The following is a 16792-nucleotide window of genomic DNA, read 5'->3' as shown; positions in this document are numbered from 1 at the left end:
TAGTGTCCAGAAGAAAGACAATTTGATATCGGTTCTAATGGCATATCTCTCGCTTCCATACGCTAAGCCAAATCGCCAATTGCATACTCACGTTGCCATAGCGACCAGCGCAGTGATGACGTATGAAAGGCTTAGCTCCACCAGAGAGAAGGTCGATTACTGCAGAAGATGTAACTTCAGATAGGAGAGTCGCCAGGAAGCATCAAATCCATCTTCACTTTTCTCAGGAAGTGGAAAGAGCAAACGGCATGGTCCTTGGTTGGGGGAAATGCTGAACGTCTGATTTGTCCCAACCAAGATTTCAGCATTTTGTTCGTCACTATTTTCGCTTGTATGCTGATGTCTCCGCACTCCAGCTTTCTCCTGTCGGTGTCACGTCCCAGTACACAATAGAGAGGCCCACTGACAAACAGTTCACTGCACCAACAGCATTGAACACAGCCCTTCTTTCACTTCGTGAATTCAATAAACCAATTGAAAACGACCAAATTCTGCAGTGATCGAACTTCTCTGTGGTGGAGCTAAGCTTTTCACACGTCATCACTGCGCTGGTCGCTATGGCAACGGGAGTATACAATTGGCGATTTGGCAAGTTTGGCTGATCTTATAGAAGCGAGAGATATGCCATTCGAACCGAAATCAAATTGTCTTTCTTCTGGACCCTACTCGAAACATCGACACACTTCGCCTTTAATGCGTATGTGTGAGTTGTAGACATGGCATGGCAAGGGTACAGTTTCATTGAGTAAGTGTGGGAGTTAACGGGTATGTGTGGGAATTGAGGCGGTAATAAGGCAGTGAGTGTTATTGAGTCAACGAAGAGATAGAGAGACCGAGATAGAGATAAAGACAGATAGAGAAAGAGAGAGAGAGAGAGAGTGGGAGGGAGGGAGAGAGTGAGAGAGAGTGAGAGAGAGAGGGAGAGAGATAAAGTGAGTTCTCTCCTTTTCATACGTTTCCGGAGTGCACAATTCGATGGAAGTCGGCTGGAATTACGCCAGCCCTTACACAGTATTCCATCGCTGAAAAATTCCAATCCCCCCCCCCCCCCATTCTGTAACAGGATTTGCACTCCATCACGCCATAAATATACAGTACAATGGCATGTGGAAGGGAACGTACCCACATTAGCTGACATGAGGTGTCACTGGGGCTTAGGTCGTCCTCCTAGGGAATCATTGTCTTGGTCTGTGATCATTATGACATTGGCATTTTCCGTGAAGGGGCTGTAGTACAGCTGCCAAAAGTGAAATCTCGTTTTTGCGTTGCAGTGTAGGTCCGAGTACCTACTTCGAGCGTAGATGGCTACTACAACCCATTCTATACATGGCCCGACCTGTTGGCTACTTGTCAACATTGCGACAGCTTCTTTATAAGGGGTTTCTTCCAGGCTGGGAAAGGATATGAGCATTGAGTACGCACACGCAGTCTCGCATTTGAGGTCATGTTGAGCAGGAAAGAAGAGGACGACGCTGAATTTGAATGCATAGAAGAAGAGGACGACGCTGAATTTTGAAATTATGCAGATACAACACAAATACAAACCACACGTACATCCACTTGGTATTGCAGTTAGGACAGGCGCGAAGTCCCTGGGCTCTTGTTTTAGTTATGGCAGAGCGGATGGTGTTCGATCATGAGTAAGTAGGACTCATGGCGAACAAGGATGCGCCCAGTAATCCTCTCGAAGGCAGTAGCTTCGTAGTGGTGCCAGACGGAAGTAATGTTGCCAAATCGTGGGATTCTTGTTTGTGCCACTGTGTGGACGTGCGTGACGATGCTCGAGTGTCTTTGTCGGACATCAGCTATAGCAGAGTTGTGGCAGCTGCTCGAGTTCGACAGGACTCCACATGGGATTTTTTCCTGGCTCAGAACTGTGCGGAAGAGTGTGCGCCGTGTCGTGGCTGGTGTCACAGACGATGTTACGCCTCATACACACACAAAAAGAGCATAAATAAGCTACGATGTGAGCAGCAGGGAAAGGAAAAGGATCAGCCCCAGCAGAATACCGACGAGTGTGAGTCTGCTGCAGACAGCAATCCCAGTAAGAGGCGCTCAACACGAAGCGCCCTCCCCAAAACCAACATGCAGCTATGTCTGTTTTGCCAGAGATCCTCTGACAAACGCGTCAAAGGTAAAGTGGAAAAGCTTACGCAATGCCACACATTTGAGGCCGGGGAGAAAATCCTAGTCGCAGCAGTGGCGTACCAGGATCAGAGGATTCAGCTGCTGTTCCAGGAAGGTGGCCCGGATTGCATTGCAGCTGAGTTTCTGTACCACCACTCGTGCTACCGCAACTACACGCATGGGAAAACCGTTGCGAACACAAGTGCCGCAAAGGGCCCGACTATTTCCCTCCGGGAAACGTTCCAGCAGGCTTTCAACTGGCTTGCTGGACATATTGAAAATGACCTCTTCTCCACGGGGAGTGCCGTGAAGGCTATACGAATGGATTGTTTGACCAGCAAGTACCAGGAGAAGCTGAGAGACCTGGGTGTCACAAGTAGCTATCGCACATTCCTCTTGAAGAAGAGAATTGTGGATCATTTCAATGATAGGGTCATGTTCGTCAGACAGTCAGTGACAGAGCCTGAGTCACTTGTCCCGGCAACTCTCACGCCACCAAGTTTGGCAACTGTCCTGGCGGAAGCTGTAACTCGTGGCAGTGCCCAATTACAGGAGACCGACAGCAGTGATAGTGATGTATTTGCTGTGGATGAGCCACCCATGTCAATGGCTCATGACATTTTCCATGCTGCCTTACAAGTCAGAAGTGACATCAAAGCTATCTCCCCCATCCTGCCTGACATTCCACACGCATCTGACCTCACTGAGGAGAATGCCAGTCGGTGCGTGCCAGATAGTCTTTACAACTTCCTGGCATGGGTGCTTGGTGTGGGAGACATCGAGGATTGTGACAGTGTGGTGAAAAGAGCTAAGCTGGATGCGCCTAAGAGAGCCAAGGTCTTGTCTCTTGGGCAAGATATTGTGTATGCCGCGACAAGAGGCCGCATCATAACACCTAAGAGTGTTGCTCTTCCTATGACAGTCCGCCACCTGACCAGAAGCCAGCAGTTAGTGACTACACTTAATCGTTTCGGACACGGTGTTTCCGACACTAAGCTCTCTGAGATCGAGACCTCGCTGGCAAAAGAGGCATTGGACACCGACGTGTTTGTGCCCAGCGTTATTGACCCGACAAAGAATGTTTTCTTTTTGTTGGGACAACAATGACCTTTGCGAGGAAACGGTTACCGGAGAAGGCACAACACACTGCACCAACGGCATTGTCCTTCAAAGGCAGCACGAATCTTCTACACCAGCATCCACCAATCCGCCGGCAACATCTGCATCTACAGCCCCTACTACACGCAGCAAGAGGGCAGCAAGGTCACTACCTGCACCACCACCAGCAGAGTATGAGTATGTGTCTGGACCGAGAAGAGAGCCACCCCAGCTTCCAGCACTGGACCCAGCACCATCCTCATCGAGCCACATAGGTGCACAAACTGACATGTTATGGGTATTGCTGCGCAATTGTCCTGCAGTGCCAGATGCATCATCAGAGCAATCAGACGAGGCTCAACAAACAGTGCCCAGCTGGTCAGGATTCAACTCTATGATTAGTACGTCACCAAAGTCCACAGCTGTTGGCTACTTGCCCGTCATTCCAGCACCTCCAACAGATATTGGCGTAGTGCTGGAGGTGTTGAAGCGGTCTTCAGCAATATCGCGCCAGCTTAACCAGCAGCACTGCATAATCACTGCTGATCAAGCTGTATATGCCAAGGGCTTGGAAGTGCTGTGGAAGCAGAAAGATGCTTTTCCAGATGTGGTGCTTCGACTAGGTGCATTCCACACCACCTGCTCTTTTCTGTCTGTCATTGGCAAGCGCTTTGCAGAAGCTGGCCTCACTGATCTGCTAACTATGACAGGCATCGTTGGTCTACAGTCTGTCAAGGGTGTAGTCAGTGGAAAGCACTACAATCGTGCCATACGTGTGCACAAGTTGCTGTATGAAGCATTGACACGGCTGAATTTACAGCACCTGAATAAGTCGCTCTCCAGTGATGATGCTGTCGAATGGGACAGACTTTCAGCTGTGCTCCGGAAAGTGCAAGAGACGAAGGCGACTGCAACAGTTTCCAGCATAGTGAACAGCAACGACTTTAGCCGCTTGTCCAGTCGTCTTGAGAAGCACTCTACTGATTTGCGCAAAGCCTCGCCCATGGCGGCCCTTTGGCTCTCATACTTGGATATGGTCCAGCTTCTTCTCCTGTTCCTCCGTGCGACGAGGACACAAGACTGGAGCCTTCACCTGGCCTGCATTCGCCGCATGCTGCCATGGTTCTATGCTTACAACCACACAAATTATGCGCGCTATGGCACCTATTACTGGGCCGACATGTCCACACTCTCTACAAGGAATCCTTCTGCCCATGAAGCACTTCAGTCCGGAGACTTCTGTGTCGCAAGGTCGGAACGGCACTTTGCACAAGTCCCAGTGGATCAAGCTATTGAGCAGACTCTGAACCGTGCTAGTAAGACTATGGGTGGTATTGTCGGGTTCAGCCGCAATCCTGGTGCTGTCCATCGCTGGATATTAACCATCCATGAGCGTTCGGCAACTGTAAGAGCGTGCCATGATTTGGCCAGAATGGACGAGGGTGTTGCGTTTGGAGATGTGTCGCGCCACCCAGACGAAGCAGTGGCCAGCATCTCCTGAGACGAGAAAGCTGTGGTAAAGATCGTCAACCAGCTACTGGATTGGGGCAGTCCATTCGATGGCAAGGAGCTGGTGAGCCTCTCAACAAGAACGGTGTGCACGCCAGCTGCTCAAACAGAGTTGTTGCAGGCCCAGGCAAAAGGAGAAGTAGCCTTCCAGCTGTTTCTCAAAGAGCGCCTACAGTCTACCAAAGCCAGTTTCTTTGACCGGATTCCAGCAAGGAAGCTGCCTTCATTCACAGACAGCAAGAAGAAGGCAAAGTCCACTTCCAAGTTCGAAGCCGTGAAAGCTGACCGCCAGCTGTTCACACAGCTCCTCATAATGGCAAAGAATCGCACATTCGACGTGCGAACGTTAGTGCAATATGAGCTCGGGCCTGTTCCGTGGGCAATAGCCACTGTTGATGGCGGGATGGTTTCAACGCAGAAGTCCAAGTTGCTACATGCACTGGGGAAAGACAGTGCACTACGAGATCACCCGCCAGCTGGCTGCTGTGTTGTGATTGACGCAATGGCACTTCTTCAAGCCACGCCTTCCCCACCTCCGACATTCGGTGCACTCAGTGACCAGATCTTCCGGCAGCTGTTGGCAAACATGGTCAGAAGCAATGCGTCACGTGTAGACTTTGTAACTGACCGGTACTGGGACATCTCCATCAAACAGCTCGAACGCCAGAAGAGAACTGGGCAACAAGATCCACTGGTGATTCGAGCAGAGCGTCGTGACCAGGCCACACCAAAGGAATGGAAGCGGTACTTGTCCAACGGTACAAACAAGACGAATTTGGTTCAGTTCCTTGCCACAGATTGGAAAACATCAGAGCACTTTGTGTCCTTGTTGGGAACCGAGAAGCAAGTCATCATTACAGTTGGCACCACTTGCATTCAGCTTGCTGCACCATCGTTAACAGCAACATGTCTTCGTGCAACCGAGATACCAGAGCTATCCTGCACTCATGAGGAAGCAGACACAAGGCTACTGCTTCACTCAGCCCATGCAACATCTCATGGTTTCCAGTCAGCACTCATATGTTCACCCGACACAGACGTTGCAGTCATAGCCATTGGTTTGTCCACGTCTATCAATGGCCAGCTCGTCTTCAAGACTGGTTCCGCGAAGAAGCCTGAGCTAGTTGACATCAGTGCCCTCTCTGCAAAGCTTGGTCCAGCTGCTTCTGAAGCACTTATTGGCCTGCATGCTTTCACCGGATGCGATAGCGTTAGCGCTTTCTCAGGGAAAGGGAAGAAGGCCGCTCTGGAATTGATCAAGAAAGACTGTGCGCAGGCAGAGGCGATGGCTGAGTTGGGCAAGAGTTTCAATGTGGACGAACGACTGCAAGGGCTGTGTGAGGTGTTCTTGGCCAGATTGTATGGATGTGCAAGCTTGTCAAATATCAATGACGTACGTTTCGAGCTGCTGCGCAACAACTCCAGTACACCACAGAATATGCCACCATCACGAGATGCATTGCGGAAGCATGTCCTGCGAGCAAACTACCAAGCAGTAGTGTGGCGATTGGCTTTACAGCCATCACCCGAGATCCCCAGCCCCGACGGGAATGGATGGAGAGTATCAGATCAAGGTGAGACGAGAAGCATTGCTCCGCATGATGTGTATTCTTTTCTAGGACACTGTAATGCCAATGAACTTATTGCATTGAAACAATCAACACAACGAACACGCTGTGCACAAATTTATCCTAATAAATGCCTTGTGAAAATCACCATCATTTTTGTTACCAGGTTTTGGTGATCTACATGTATGTTGTCTACTCCTCTGCTGAACTGTAGGTGGCTTGTCTATAGTGTGGATGGAGCAGCAAGCAGCCCCCCAAGATATACTGAAGTTAGTTTCATGCAAGTGCCAGACTGGCTGCTCAACACGACGGTGCTCATGTCGAAGTCAGACCCTATCCTGTACCGACATTTGCCAATGCAAAGGATGCAAGAATTCATTCGGTACACCATCCGTCCCTGGACAAGCGACACTACCTCAAGAACTAGCGGTGCCAGAAGAATCAGAAGCAGCACCTGCACCACCACCTGCTGCACTGGCTGCTGAAGCAGAGGTATACAATCATGTACTAATTTAGGTTAATTGAAATATTTAGCTTTTCTTGTTTGGCATGTTCCTTGGATATTGTGCGTGTGAGTATAGGTGTCAGCGCGCATGTGTGCATGTGTGGTTAGGTGCGTGTGTGTGTGTGTGTGTGTGTGTGTGTGTGTGTGTGTGTGTGTCTGTTTTGCATGCATGGGTGTGTTTGTAAAAGAAGTCACGTGCTGCAGTACTGGCCGGTAATATTCATCTGTTTGTTCAATGCAGGACTTCATCAATTTACCCATTGACGCGCCAGAAGAATCAGAGGCAGCATCTGCGCCACCACCTGCTACACTGGCTGCTGAAGCAGAGGTATACAATCACATACTAATTTAGGTTAATTAGAAGATCTAGCCTCTCTTGTTTGGCATGTTCCTTGCATATTGTGCGTGCGAGTACGGGTGTCCGCGCGAATGTGTGTACGTACTTGTGTGTGTGTGTGTGTGTGTCTGTCTGTTTTGCATGCATGGGTGTGTTTGTAAAAGAAGTCACGTGCTGCAGTACTGGCCGGTAATATTCATCTGTTTGTTCAATGCAGGACCTCACCAATTTACCCACTGACGAGCCATCCTCAAGCAGTGATGATTCTGATCCTTCAGAGTATGCCACCGAAGATCAAGAAGACTCAGACCCCCAATCGGATTTTGATTAGGAAGGTACGGCAAGTTTTCTACTTTTGATGCGTGCTGTTTTCTCGGCAGTGAAAAAGATTAATTAAAAGGCATAGGGTAGTGAGCAGATAAGTAACAAGAGACTGAAGAGGGTGTGTTTGTTGAATATTTAGAGCCTCATTACATACAGGTTTTAAAGAAATATGCCTCTGGTCATTCTGTCTTGCTTAGATGCGATGGAAGTGTATGCGGCATACAGCTCTTGGGATGGAAGACAAGAAATCATGATGCGAGCACGTCTGATAATAATTATTATGCTCTCATGTGTCTTCTAGCATGGGATCAACTGTGCGCTTTTAGTTTTTTTACCCTACTTGTATACCTTACCCGACAGTAACCATAATTATTGGCTTACAAAGCATTTCTTTCTTTAGATAGATTATTATTTTTTATTATTACAGGCTTTTCCACGTGGGCATCGTGTATGCAAATGCAGGGGCATTCCAACATGAAGTTGTATGCATGCTATTTACCACGGAAATGAGCAGCGATACATGATATTACATACAGCTGATATATATATTATGCATCTTGCTCTGTTTTGTACTATAGACTACCAAAAAGGAGAGTGTAGTGAGCACACATACTCCAAAATTATTTATTTATTTCTAAGTTCTAGCCTTTATGATCGTGCACTCATCACATTATTGTTATCTAGATAATCAAGATTCCATAACCAGTTACAGTTCGTGATGAGCTCTTTCAGTCTCATTACCAGCCACTCTTTTTTAGTCTTATTTCCCTCGAATTCAGTATAGCATCTACCTGATTCGTTACAAATTTACCATGATTCATAATTAATTGTGAATGCAATTAGAGCTGTGATATGAGAACATTCATACAATGTTCAAACTACTTCATACTGTGCAATACTATGTTCAGCAACGATGAACAGCTTACTTGCTTCTGAAGTGTGATCCAGATTGCCTCGGGCTGTCCAGTAACATTGAAAGTAGTGTAGTAGAAAACTACTGCTAGTAAACGCTACTTCCTGAGTTCTCAAAACAACCTCGAAGTAGCTACTACTAAATTCGTTCCCTATCGATTCGTACTGGTACTAGGGCTTCATTTCGCCAGCCACTATACGTTCAAGTGAACATTTCAGTCTCCAATCCATTTGAGAAACGAGTGGTACAGAAGTCAACTACAATTGTAACTAATAATTGCTTTTCAATTTTCAAATGAAAAACGTGTGGTCGAGATAGCTGCGGTACAAATATAACACGTATATGTACACGTCGTGTTGTAAAATTAGCACATCGAGTCGTAAAATAACGAAACGAATTGTAAATATACAACCGACCGTTGAATAATTACCACTCCCGACGACGAAGAAAAGGAATGGAATTTCTAGCTTCCCGCACGTCGCCAGGATGTCCAACAAGGACGATCGTGCTTTATATACCCTTGTCTACCATCCTAGCCTAAAATATAGTGCTCGGTCCTAAACTGCAACGACGCCCCTGAAAAAGTTGATTTTCCCATTTGGCAGCTGTACTACTGACAAGGACGCGTATCATAGCGCAGGAGATTTATTGGTTTGCCACACAGTATGAATATCTACACTGCTGCACGTCAGCACATATGACACAAGTTTGACAACCAGCGAGCTGTTGACTTCCAGTTGGACAAGCGTGCTGCTACCATCTCCGCTGGATGGCATACGCCCCGACCGTTTAGGATCAATTCTACACGCTGCTCCTGGGTGCGTCTGAAGTCTACAAAGCCAGGAGCGGAAAACAAAAATCACTCAGCTGCCTGCATATCATTATGACATGGTATCCTGAAATCAGCATGCAGCACACCACAAAACTAAGAAAGTTGAGTTGAAGCGTACCTCTGGCCTCTGTCTCCGTCTCTCTCTCTTTCACTGGCGTTGAACAGAACTTGAAGCGGTCTCCTTCCATCATCGTAGCTCTGTAGCAGCTGTGTGTTCCGTTCCTGCAAGTACAATGGAGCTGGTAGTGCTTGTGCACGCTGCGTTGAATATCATTGCAGCTATTTTCTACTTCACGGCAATGGGAATAGCCATTGATGTGGGGATTCGCGCAGACGACCTGAAAGCAGCTCTCGACATCATCGAAATGGGCCAACGTGGCTGGAAAGCGGCTTCCGCGGCAGGAACAATACTGGGAGCAGGCTTCCTGAGTACTACCTGCTGCTACTGCGCGTCCAAATCTCGTGGATGTGCAGCGATACAAGCAGGATTTACAACCATTTTTACGGTGGTTGCTATTGTCGGCGCGGCAATGTCCTCCCACCTGAAGAACGAAACGAATCAGAACGTGCATGACAAGCTGCAACCGTCGTTTAAAGCCTACGTCGGGGAGCTGAAGAGCACTGTCCTGAGTCACCATTCATCTATCAACAGCAACAGTGACCTTATGAAGAACTGGCAGTCTATGCAGACCTCATTCAGCTGCTGTGGCATCTCAGGGCCCGGCGACTACTTTGCCCACAACGTGTCCACGCCCATGGCGTGCTATGCTGGCACAGACCGTGGTACACCTGGTGCCAAGCCATTCAGCACAGGTTGCCAGTCGGCCGTCTACACTTTTCACATCTCCAAAGCCGAGCTGATGGAAGTGTTCGACTCAATCTGCTCCGTTTTCAACGGTTTGATAACCATCTCCTCTGGTGTCATAGCGTGCTCCGGGGCCAAGGGTGGAGGGAGCGGGTATCAAAAGGTTTAGAACGAGGTCTGTCTCGTTGTCCAGGAGACGACCAATCAGCGATGTTCCCGCCAAGGGCCGTATCAGAGTTTGAAGTCTCCAAGCCATCAGTGCTAAGCTGATGGCTGGTTTGCATCCTGTTGTCTCCTTTCCCTTGATATTCTTGCTCTCTTTCTAAATCCCTGGTGAATAACTGACATTCCACGTTCATATACACATGTTTTTGCAGGGATATTCAAGCTCGTGTTAAAGCTCCAGAGACTAACCATTGCTAAATTTCCCGGTCAAAACCCTGTGATTTCTATCTACATGGTAACTGCAATTAATGCTTGTAGTTAGTAATTTTCGTTTGGAGGTGACAGCGTTGTGAATTCCCAATGTTCGCGGGCCCAGGGCTGCGCAATGCCCGAAACAACAGTTGAGTGACGCGCCTGGCTTGCATAATAAAAAAGGAATAAAAATGTATTTGAAATGGGTTTGCTACCCACACTGGACCTAGCTCGCGCTATTCCGCCGACTTGACTTGACACTTGACTGACTCATGATTGCCATCCAGAGCACACGAGAAGTCTATCGGACCTTCGACTCGGTAAACGGGCAAGAAAGCGCCACTCCCTGCTCAATACACAATGTTTCGGGGAATTCACCCCTCATCAATTGTGCTTGAGCAGGCTGAGGAAGATTGTGCCTGAAGAGCACCACATACATGTACGTGTACAGTGGTCCCTCTATAATCCGGCACCATTTTGTGCCACGGAAAATCTGCTGGATTAGGGAGGGTGCTGGATTAACAAATCTGATTTTCTGCTAGCTAGAACGTGCATGAAGAGGACATTTTGGCTACTGAAAATTGTGCTGGTTTATCGAGGGTGCTGGATTATAAAGTGCTGGATTAGAGAGGGACGACTGTATAATATTATAGTGCTGTCCAGGCACAAACATCACCAGGGATACAAAATACAGAGCCGTTCCATTTCCAGCGCGACAAACACCTCGCGAACACCAGAAGCAGCATGTCGCTCCTGGACGGCCCCAGTCGTTGAGGGCCCTCGGTCATTCACAACGCTGTCACCTCCAAACGAGTTAGTCGGAAGCCCGCGCTGGGCATATCAGTACGATAATACAATCAATCATCATAGTCATAGTGGTTGCGACTTCGGCGATGATTTGTTTGAAAAGGGTTTGCTCCCCACACTGGAGCTCGCCCTATTCCGCCGACTTGACTTGACTAAAGTTATCTACTGAGTAGTCGGAATTTTTGGGTGAGTCGTTGCACCCCTACAAGTAACACGTTATAAGTTTTGAAGTACCGGTACACGTACTAGTAGAACTCAAATCTAGTCATAATTATACATGTACATGTACTTACTGTCTTTAGTCTAGAGACTACACATCTACTAGTGCGTGTAGTACTGTACATGTACGTCCGAGTACGAGTGTGACTCATTACACCACACATATAATTATGTAAGTCATTGCTTGAAGTTGAAGTACATGTACATGTAACAGTATTATTTTTAGTTGAAGTATTAGTTAACCCTTGGCGGATTATGCCGGCATAATATTAATTTTGGCATAATCTTGGGATTTCGTCAAAAAATTATGCTCCGGCATAATTATACGGATTCCAACGTGTAAGGTCGGCATAATCTTTCGGTTTAGACAAAAATTATGCTTAGGGGCATAATACAGCTTTGTCAGAAAGCCTGCAGATGTTTTTTTTTTAATACCCCAGTTACGACTCCTTGTCATAGCCCTTGGCGGATTATGCCGGCATAATATTTGGCATAATCTTGGGATTTCGTCCAAAAATTATGCTCCGGCATTATACGGATTCCAACGTGTAAGGTCGGCATGATCTTTCGGTTTAGACAAAAATTATGCTTAGGGCATGGCCGTGTGTATGTGTATGCGTGGTTCCTCAATCCTCTATGTACAGCGTGAATACATAGTGGAACCGAGCATAATTCAGCAAAATTCAGCATAATTATTTGTTGGCATAATTGTGGCATAATCCAAAGCATAATTTGACGATTGGCCGAGCATAGTCCGCCAATGGCTAGTTGAAGTGGTGAGTCGTTCCGTTCCCAGCCGGTTAAATAATGCTTGATGAGTACTGTACTGGTAAGTAGTAGTACTACAAGTACTAGTCTAGTAGTAGATCTACTGAGTACTGGTGAGTTGTCCCGTACTGAGTCTGTGTCTCTGTGATGGTCTGACTCACTGTCACGTCAGTGTCAGGCCTGCCCACTACAAAAAGGCACTAGGCATTATCATGACTGTACACTGTACAGTCGAATGTCACTTATCCGACCACCTCGGGAATCAGGCATGTAACTTGTTGGATAACTGGATATGTTGGATAACTGATATCATTTTTTATGTGCATACATGTATATGGCTGGATTTCACTGATTTATGGACACAATACCCAAATAATGAATATTCATGAATTGCTCCATGTACACATACATGTACATGTTAGCATACTTGACCGCATCTACTTCAAGTAAATGCACATTACACCGTATATACAAAAAGTTATTTTTAGAATTTTACTGTTGAGAGTCATAAAATTACCACTCCCGGGCTTGTCGGATAACTGACGTGCTCGGGTAACTGGCGACCGGATAAGTGACATTCGACTGTACTTCAAAGTACATTATGTTGACTCATTACAGTACTACACTACAGTACTACGCTACTAGTACACTATAGTATACTGGCCGCGGTCACCATGGTCACACCGAGCTCGATTCAGCCGTTCAGCCGAAAAAAAGCGCTTGTTTACGTCACTACAGTACTAGTACTACACGTAGAAATAGTAGAATCATTACACTCATTATACTAGTATGACAGGAAAAGTCTTTATGGGTTTATCGGGTGTTAGCGGCCGTCGTGAGTTCCCTTCGGGAACGGATACGATAATTTACTTTTTTTTTTTTTTTTTTTTTTACAGGAAAAGTCTTGACTCTTGCCGTCTTGGTGCATCTGATCACCACAGACACCAGCATTACATCTCGGCAAGGAGCAAAGACAGTGAGTGCGTTCGATTACACGCGCGAATCGATTCACACATCACCCCATGTGAATTAGGCCTTGACGGATTATGCTAGCATAATTTTTCGCATAATTCTTACCAAAATCGAATAATCGCATAATTCGAGGCAAACTGCATACGAATCGCATAAAATTGTAATAATCCGCCTCTTCGCATCAAATTCCATACAGTTGTACATCTGCATTCTGAATCTACAGAAACAGTCTGGGTAGAAATAAACGGAAAACCAGGTCGACACCTGGTTGGTTGCGTGTACCGGCCACCGGGGGAGCCAGTGTCTTACTGGGCAGATTTGGAAGCAGATACTGTACGAGCAGCTGTGCAGTCTTCTTCCGTGACCCTAGTTGGAGACTTTAATGTAAATATGGACCCAGCCCATCCGGCACCCCAGCACAAACACCTCACCGACCTCTGTGCTGCGTTTGGCCTCCAGAACATCGTCATGCAGCCGACCCGTGAAACTCCACAGTGCCCTGAAGGCACGATGATCGATCTCATATTGACCAACCCGGCGCTAGTGTCCCTAGCAACGGTTGTGCCCACTGATATTAGTGACCACAGCGCTGTGGAAGCCTTTATTCAGCTTGCCGTTGACGTTCCACCCGCGTCATCCACGACGTCGCGGCTGACCAGGAATATACGTGGCGTTGACATTAACTCTTTTCGGCAAGATATCCTTGAGGCTTCTCTACATGATTTTTCGGATCACAATGATGTAAATCACATGTGGAAAGAGTGGCACACTAAGTTCCTGTACGTTTTGGACAAGCATGCCCCGCTGCACAACTCTAAGCCTTCCCGGAGGGCAATACCTCCCTGGTCTGATAGAGAGCTGCACCAGCTCGAACAGCGTAAACGGCGGCTGCACAGCCGTTGGCGGAAGGATAGGACAAACGGCACACTGTATGCAGAGTTTAAACAAGCACGTAGCACTGCTCGGAACGCGTATCGGCGCAAGCGAAACGAGTACTTCTCCCGTCAGTGCGAAGAAAATGTGGCCAACCCTAGGAAGTCTTGGGCCATTCTAAATGCAGTCACTGGGCGTTCACGTCGCCGCCAAGATCCTAGTTGTAGCATCAGCGAGGTGGCCGACACGTTCCACTCCATTGTCACCGATCCCAACCGTCCTGAACAACTCTGTACCCCGCACGGTCCCGCTGGACCCGTCTCCTTGACCGAACTTGATCCTGTGACTCCTGCTGACGTCCGACGTCTCCTTGAGAAGTTGGATGCGCGGAAAGCCACAGGTAGTGACGGCATACCGGGCTCTCTGCTACAGCAGTGTGCTGACTTGCTTTCATATTCTCTTGCTGTGCTCTTCTGCACCTCGCTGAGGACTGGAACCATTCCATCCGCATTTAAATTGGCGTCTGTCGTCACGCCACTGTACAAGACCGGTGACCCATCAGTCCCCACCAACTATAGACCTGTATCCCTTCTCCCAATAGTGTCCAAGTTGCTGGAGAGGGTAGTGCAACACCAGTTAGTTCGTCATTTGGACTTGTCCCAGGCATTACCCGAAACACAATTTGCCTTCCGCAAGAAATGTTCCACGGGTCGGCTGAGCTTCACAGGTCCCACCCACTCCGTCCTGCTGGATATGTACCATTGTGTCGAGTTCTTCTCCTCATTTTAGTTCATCATGCAGTGAGTGTTCAATAGTAAAAAAAAAAAAAAAAAAAAACCGAAGACTGATAATCTTCAGAAGGCGAGAGACAGTGGCAAGACCACAGGGCTGTGCCTATTAGACATGTCGAAGGCTTTTGATAAAGTGAACCACGACAAGTTAATTCAAGACCTCCTTGCGGTTGGAATTTCTGGAAAAGCCCTTAGTTGGTTCGTCGACTACTTGTCCGGCCGCAAGCAGCAGATCCTCATCTCGCCTTCAACCAGCCCTGCTCTGGCTTGCACCTGCGGAGTGCCCCAAGGCTCTGTTCTCGGCCCTGTCCTCTTCAGTATATACACACGCGATGTCCCTTTGGTTTCCTCGCCTGTGCCAAGTGTACAATTTGCAGATGACATAGCCCTGTACGACTCCCAGGCCTCAGCGGCGGAAGCGTCCAGAACCCTCACCACAGCGGCAACTACTCTGGCCGGTTGGCTGAAGTCCCAAGGCCTTATCTTGAACGCCACCAAGAGCCAGGTTCTGACTATCTCTCCCCAGCAGCATGTACAGGAAGTAACAGTCAAAAGCGGCGACTGTCTCCTCCCCTCAGCGTCTTCTGCGCGCTACCTCGGCGTTCACCTTGACAATCGCCTAGATTGGGACACCCATGTAAACTATGTGGTCACCAAGGTTGCCAAGAAAATTGGCGCCTTGTGGCGGGCACGCCGAAGCCTATCAAGACGCTCTCGTCAGGTGTATGTGAAGGCGGTCATAATGCCCGACCTGCTTTATGGCTCCTGCTGTTTTTCAGCCGCAATGCGAGAGGGTCAACTGAAACGACTGCAAACCACGCAAAACAGAGCCATCCGCTTTATCGATGGCAACCCGCCCCGGACAGCCATGCAGCCGCTGCTCACTGCTCACTCCCTGTACCGTGTCAGCGAGCTCTACAGGCAGAAAATATTGATCACCATCTGGCGGTGCATCCACGCCCGCACCAGCCCTGTGCTCGCCCAGCTTCTGACCCCGGCACAAGGCACCCCTACCCGCCATCAGCAGTCAAATGGCCTACTAAGCCAGGCAAACCGTAGCCGCCGCGGTCAGCGGAGATTTTCTGTTGCTGGTGCTCTGCTGTGGAACGCTCTCCCTGGTGAGGTCCGCACAATCACCCGGCTACCTGAGTTTAAGCATGCATGTGTACCATACGCCTGTAGGGAGTAGTTCGAGTTGCTGCTGATTGCTCTGCTCTCCCTCCCCGTGCAGTTCAGTAACCCGCACGTAGTATCACAGATACATCGTATTCTCTCTCTCCCCCCGTTTACTCGCAGTTATTAGTATCCTATTCTCTTACTTTGTGCTTCCATAGCTTTTACTATGTTCTTCCATAGCCACTTCTAGGCTAAGCCTTCGCCGTCATTTTATTGGGTCGTCATCCCGTTTGAATGTGCGAAGTGAAATAAAAACCAACCAACCAACCAACATGTTCTACAAGTACAAGTACAAATAGATGCACTAGGAAGTTGTAGGTTTACGACTCCCTTGATAACATTAATTTTCCAGTCCACTACAATCAGTGATGGTCGTAGCTAGGTCGGACGGTGCGTTGACCCCGTTGAACTTTTGCTACTACAGTACAACGCCCTCTACAACAAAATTCCCCTATTATTTTGCACAGAACCACTATGCATTAGCAGCATATGTGAGCAAAATGCGGCATAATATGATAACTTTTAGCATAAAAATAGCATAATTCTGCAATTTTTTCAGCAATGCGAAAAGCATAATTTCACGAAAATATTAGCATAATCCGTCAAGGCCTAATGTGAATAGAGTGAATGTATTCCGAATCGATTCCTGGGCTCATGACATGAAAATCGAACGACTTGAATGCAATTGAATCGATTCATGAATCGACTCAAGTGTGTAATCGAACGCACTCACTGGCACACAAACGGTCAC

General features: G+C 47.8%; 1 protein-coding gene across 1 annotated transcript; it reads left to right on the top strand.

Annotated features, from left to right (window-relative positions):
* Positions 1-4742: 4742 nt before the first annotated feature.
* LOC135825018 (uncharacterized) lies at positions 4743-8397 on the top strand. The gene is made up of 5 exons (XM_065337754.1): positions 4743-6308; positions 6517-6794; positions 7049-7135; positions 7362-7479; positions 7666-8397. The coding sequence occupies exons 1-4, from the start codon at positions 5048-5050 to the stop codon at positions 7473-7475; spliced, it is 1740 nt and encodes a 579-aa protein (XP_065193826.1). The 5' UTR covers positions 4743-5047; the 3' UTR covers positions 7476-7479; positions 7666-8397.
* Positions 8398-16792: the final 8395 nt, after the last annotated feature.

This window comes from Sycon ciliatum, chromosome 9 (assembly GCF_964019385.1).
Source record: "Sycon ciliatum chromosome 9, ocSycCili1.1, whole genome shotgun sequence".
Classification (NCBI taxonomy): Eukaryota; Metazoa; Porifera; class Calcarea; order Leucosolenida; family Sycettidae; genus Sycon; species Sycon ciliatum.
This window is presented reverse-complemented; position numbering and strand designations above follow the sequence as displayed.

What these genes read in the sequence shown, in the direction of transcription:
- LOC135825018 (XM_065337754.1), top strand. Translation starts at nt 5,048, where the DNA reads ATGGCAAAGAATCGCACATTCGACGTGCGAACGTTAGTGCAATATGAG. An exon ending in CACTGGCTGCTGAAGCAGAG is followed by an intron (nt 6,795 to 7,048) that starts GTATACAATCAT and finishes TGTTCAATGCAG; the next exon opens with GACTTCATCAATTTACCCAT. An exon ending in CACTGGCTGCTGAAGCAGAG is followed by an intron (nt 7,136 to 7,361) that starts GTATACAATCAC and finishes TGTTCAATGCAG; the next exon opens with GACCTCACCAATTTACCCAC.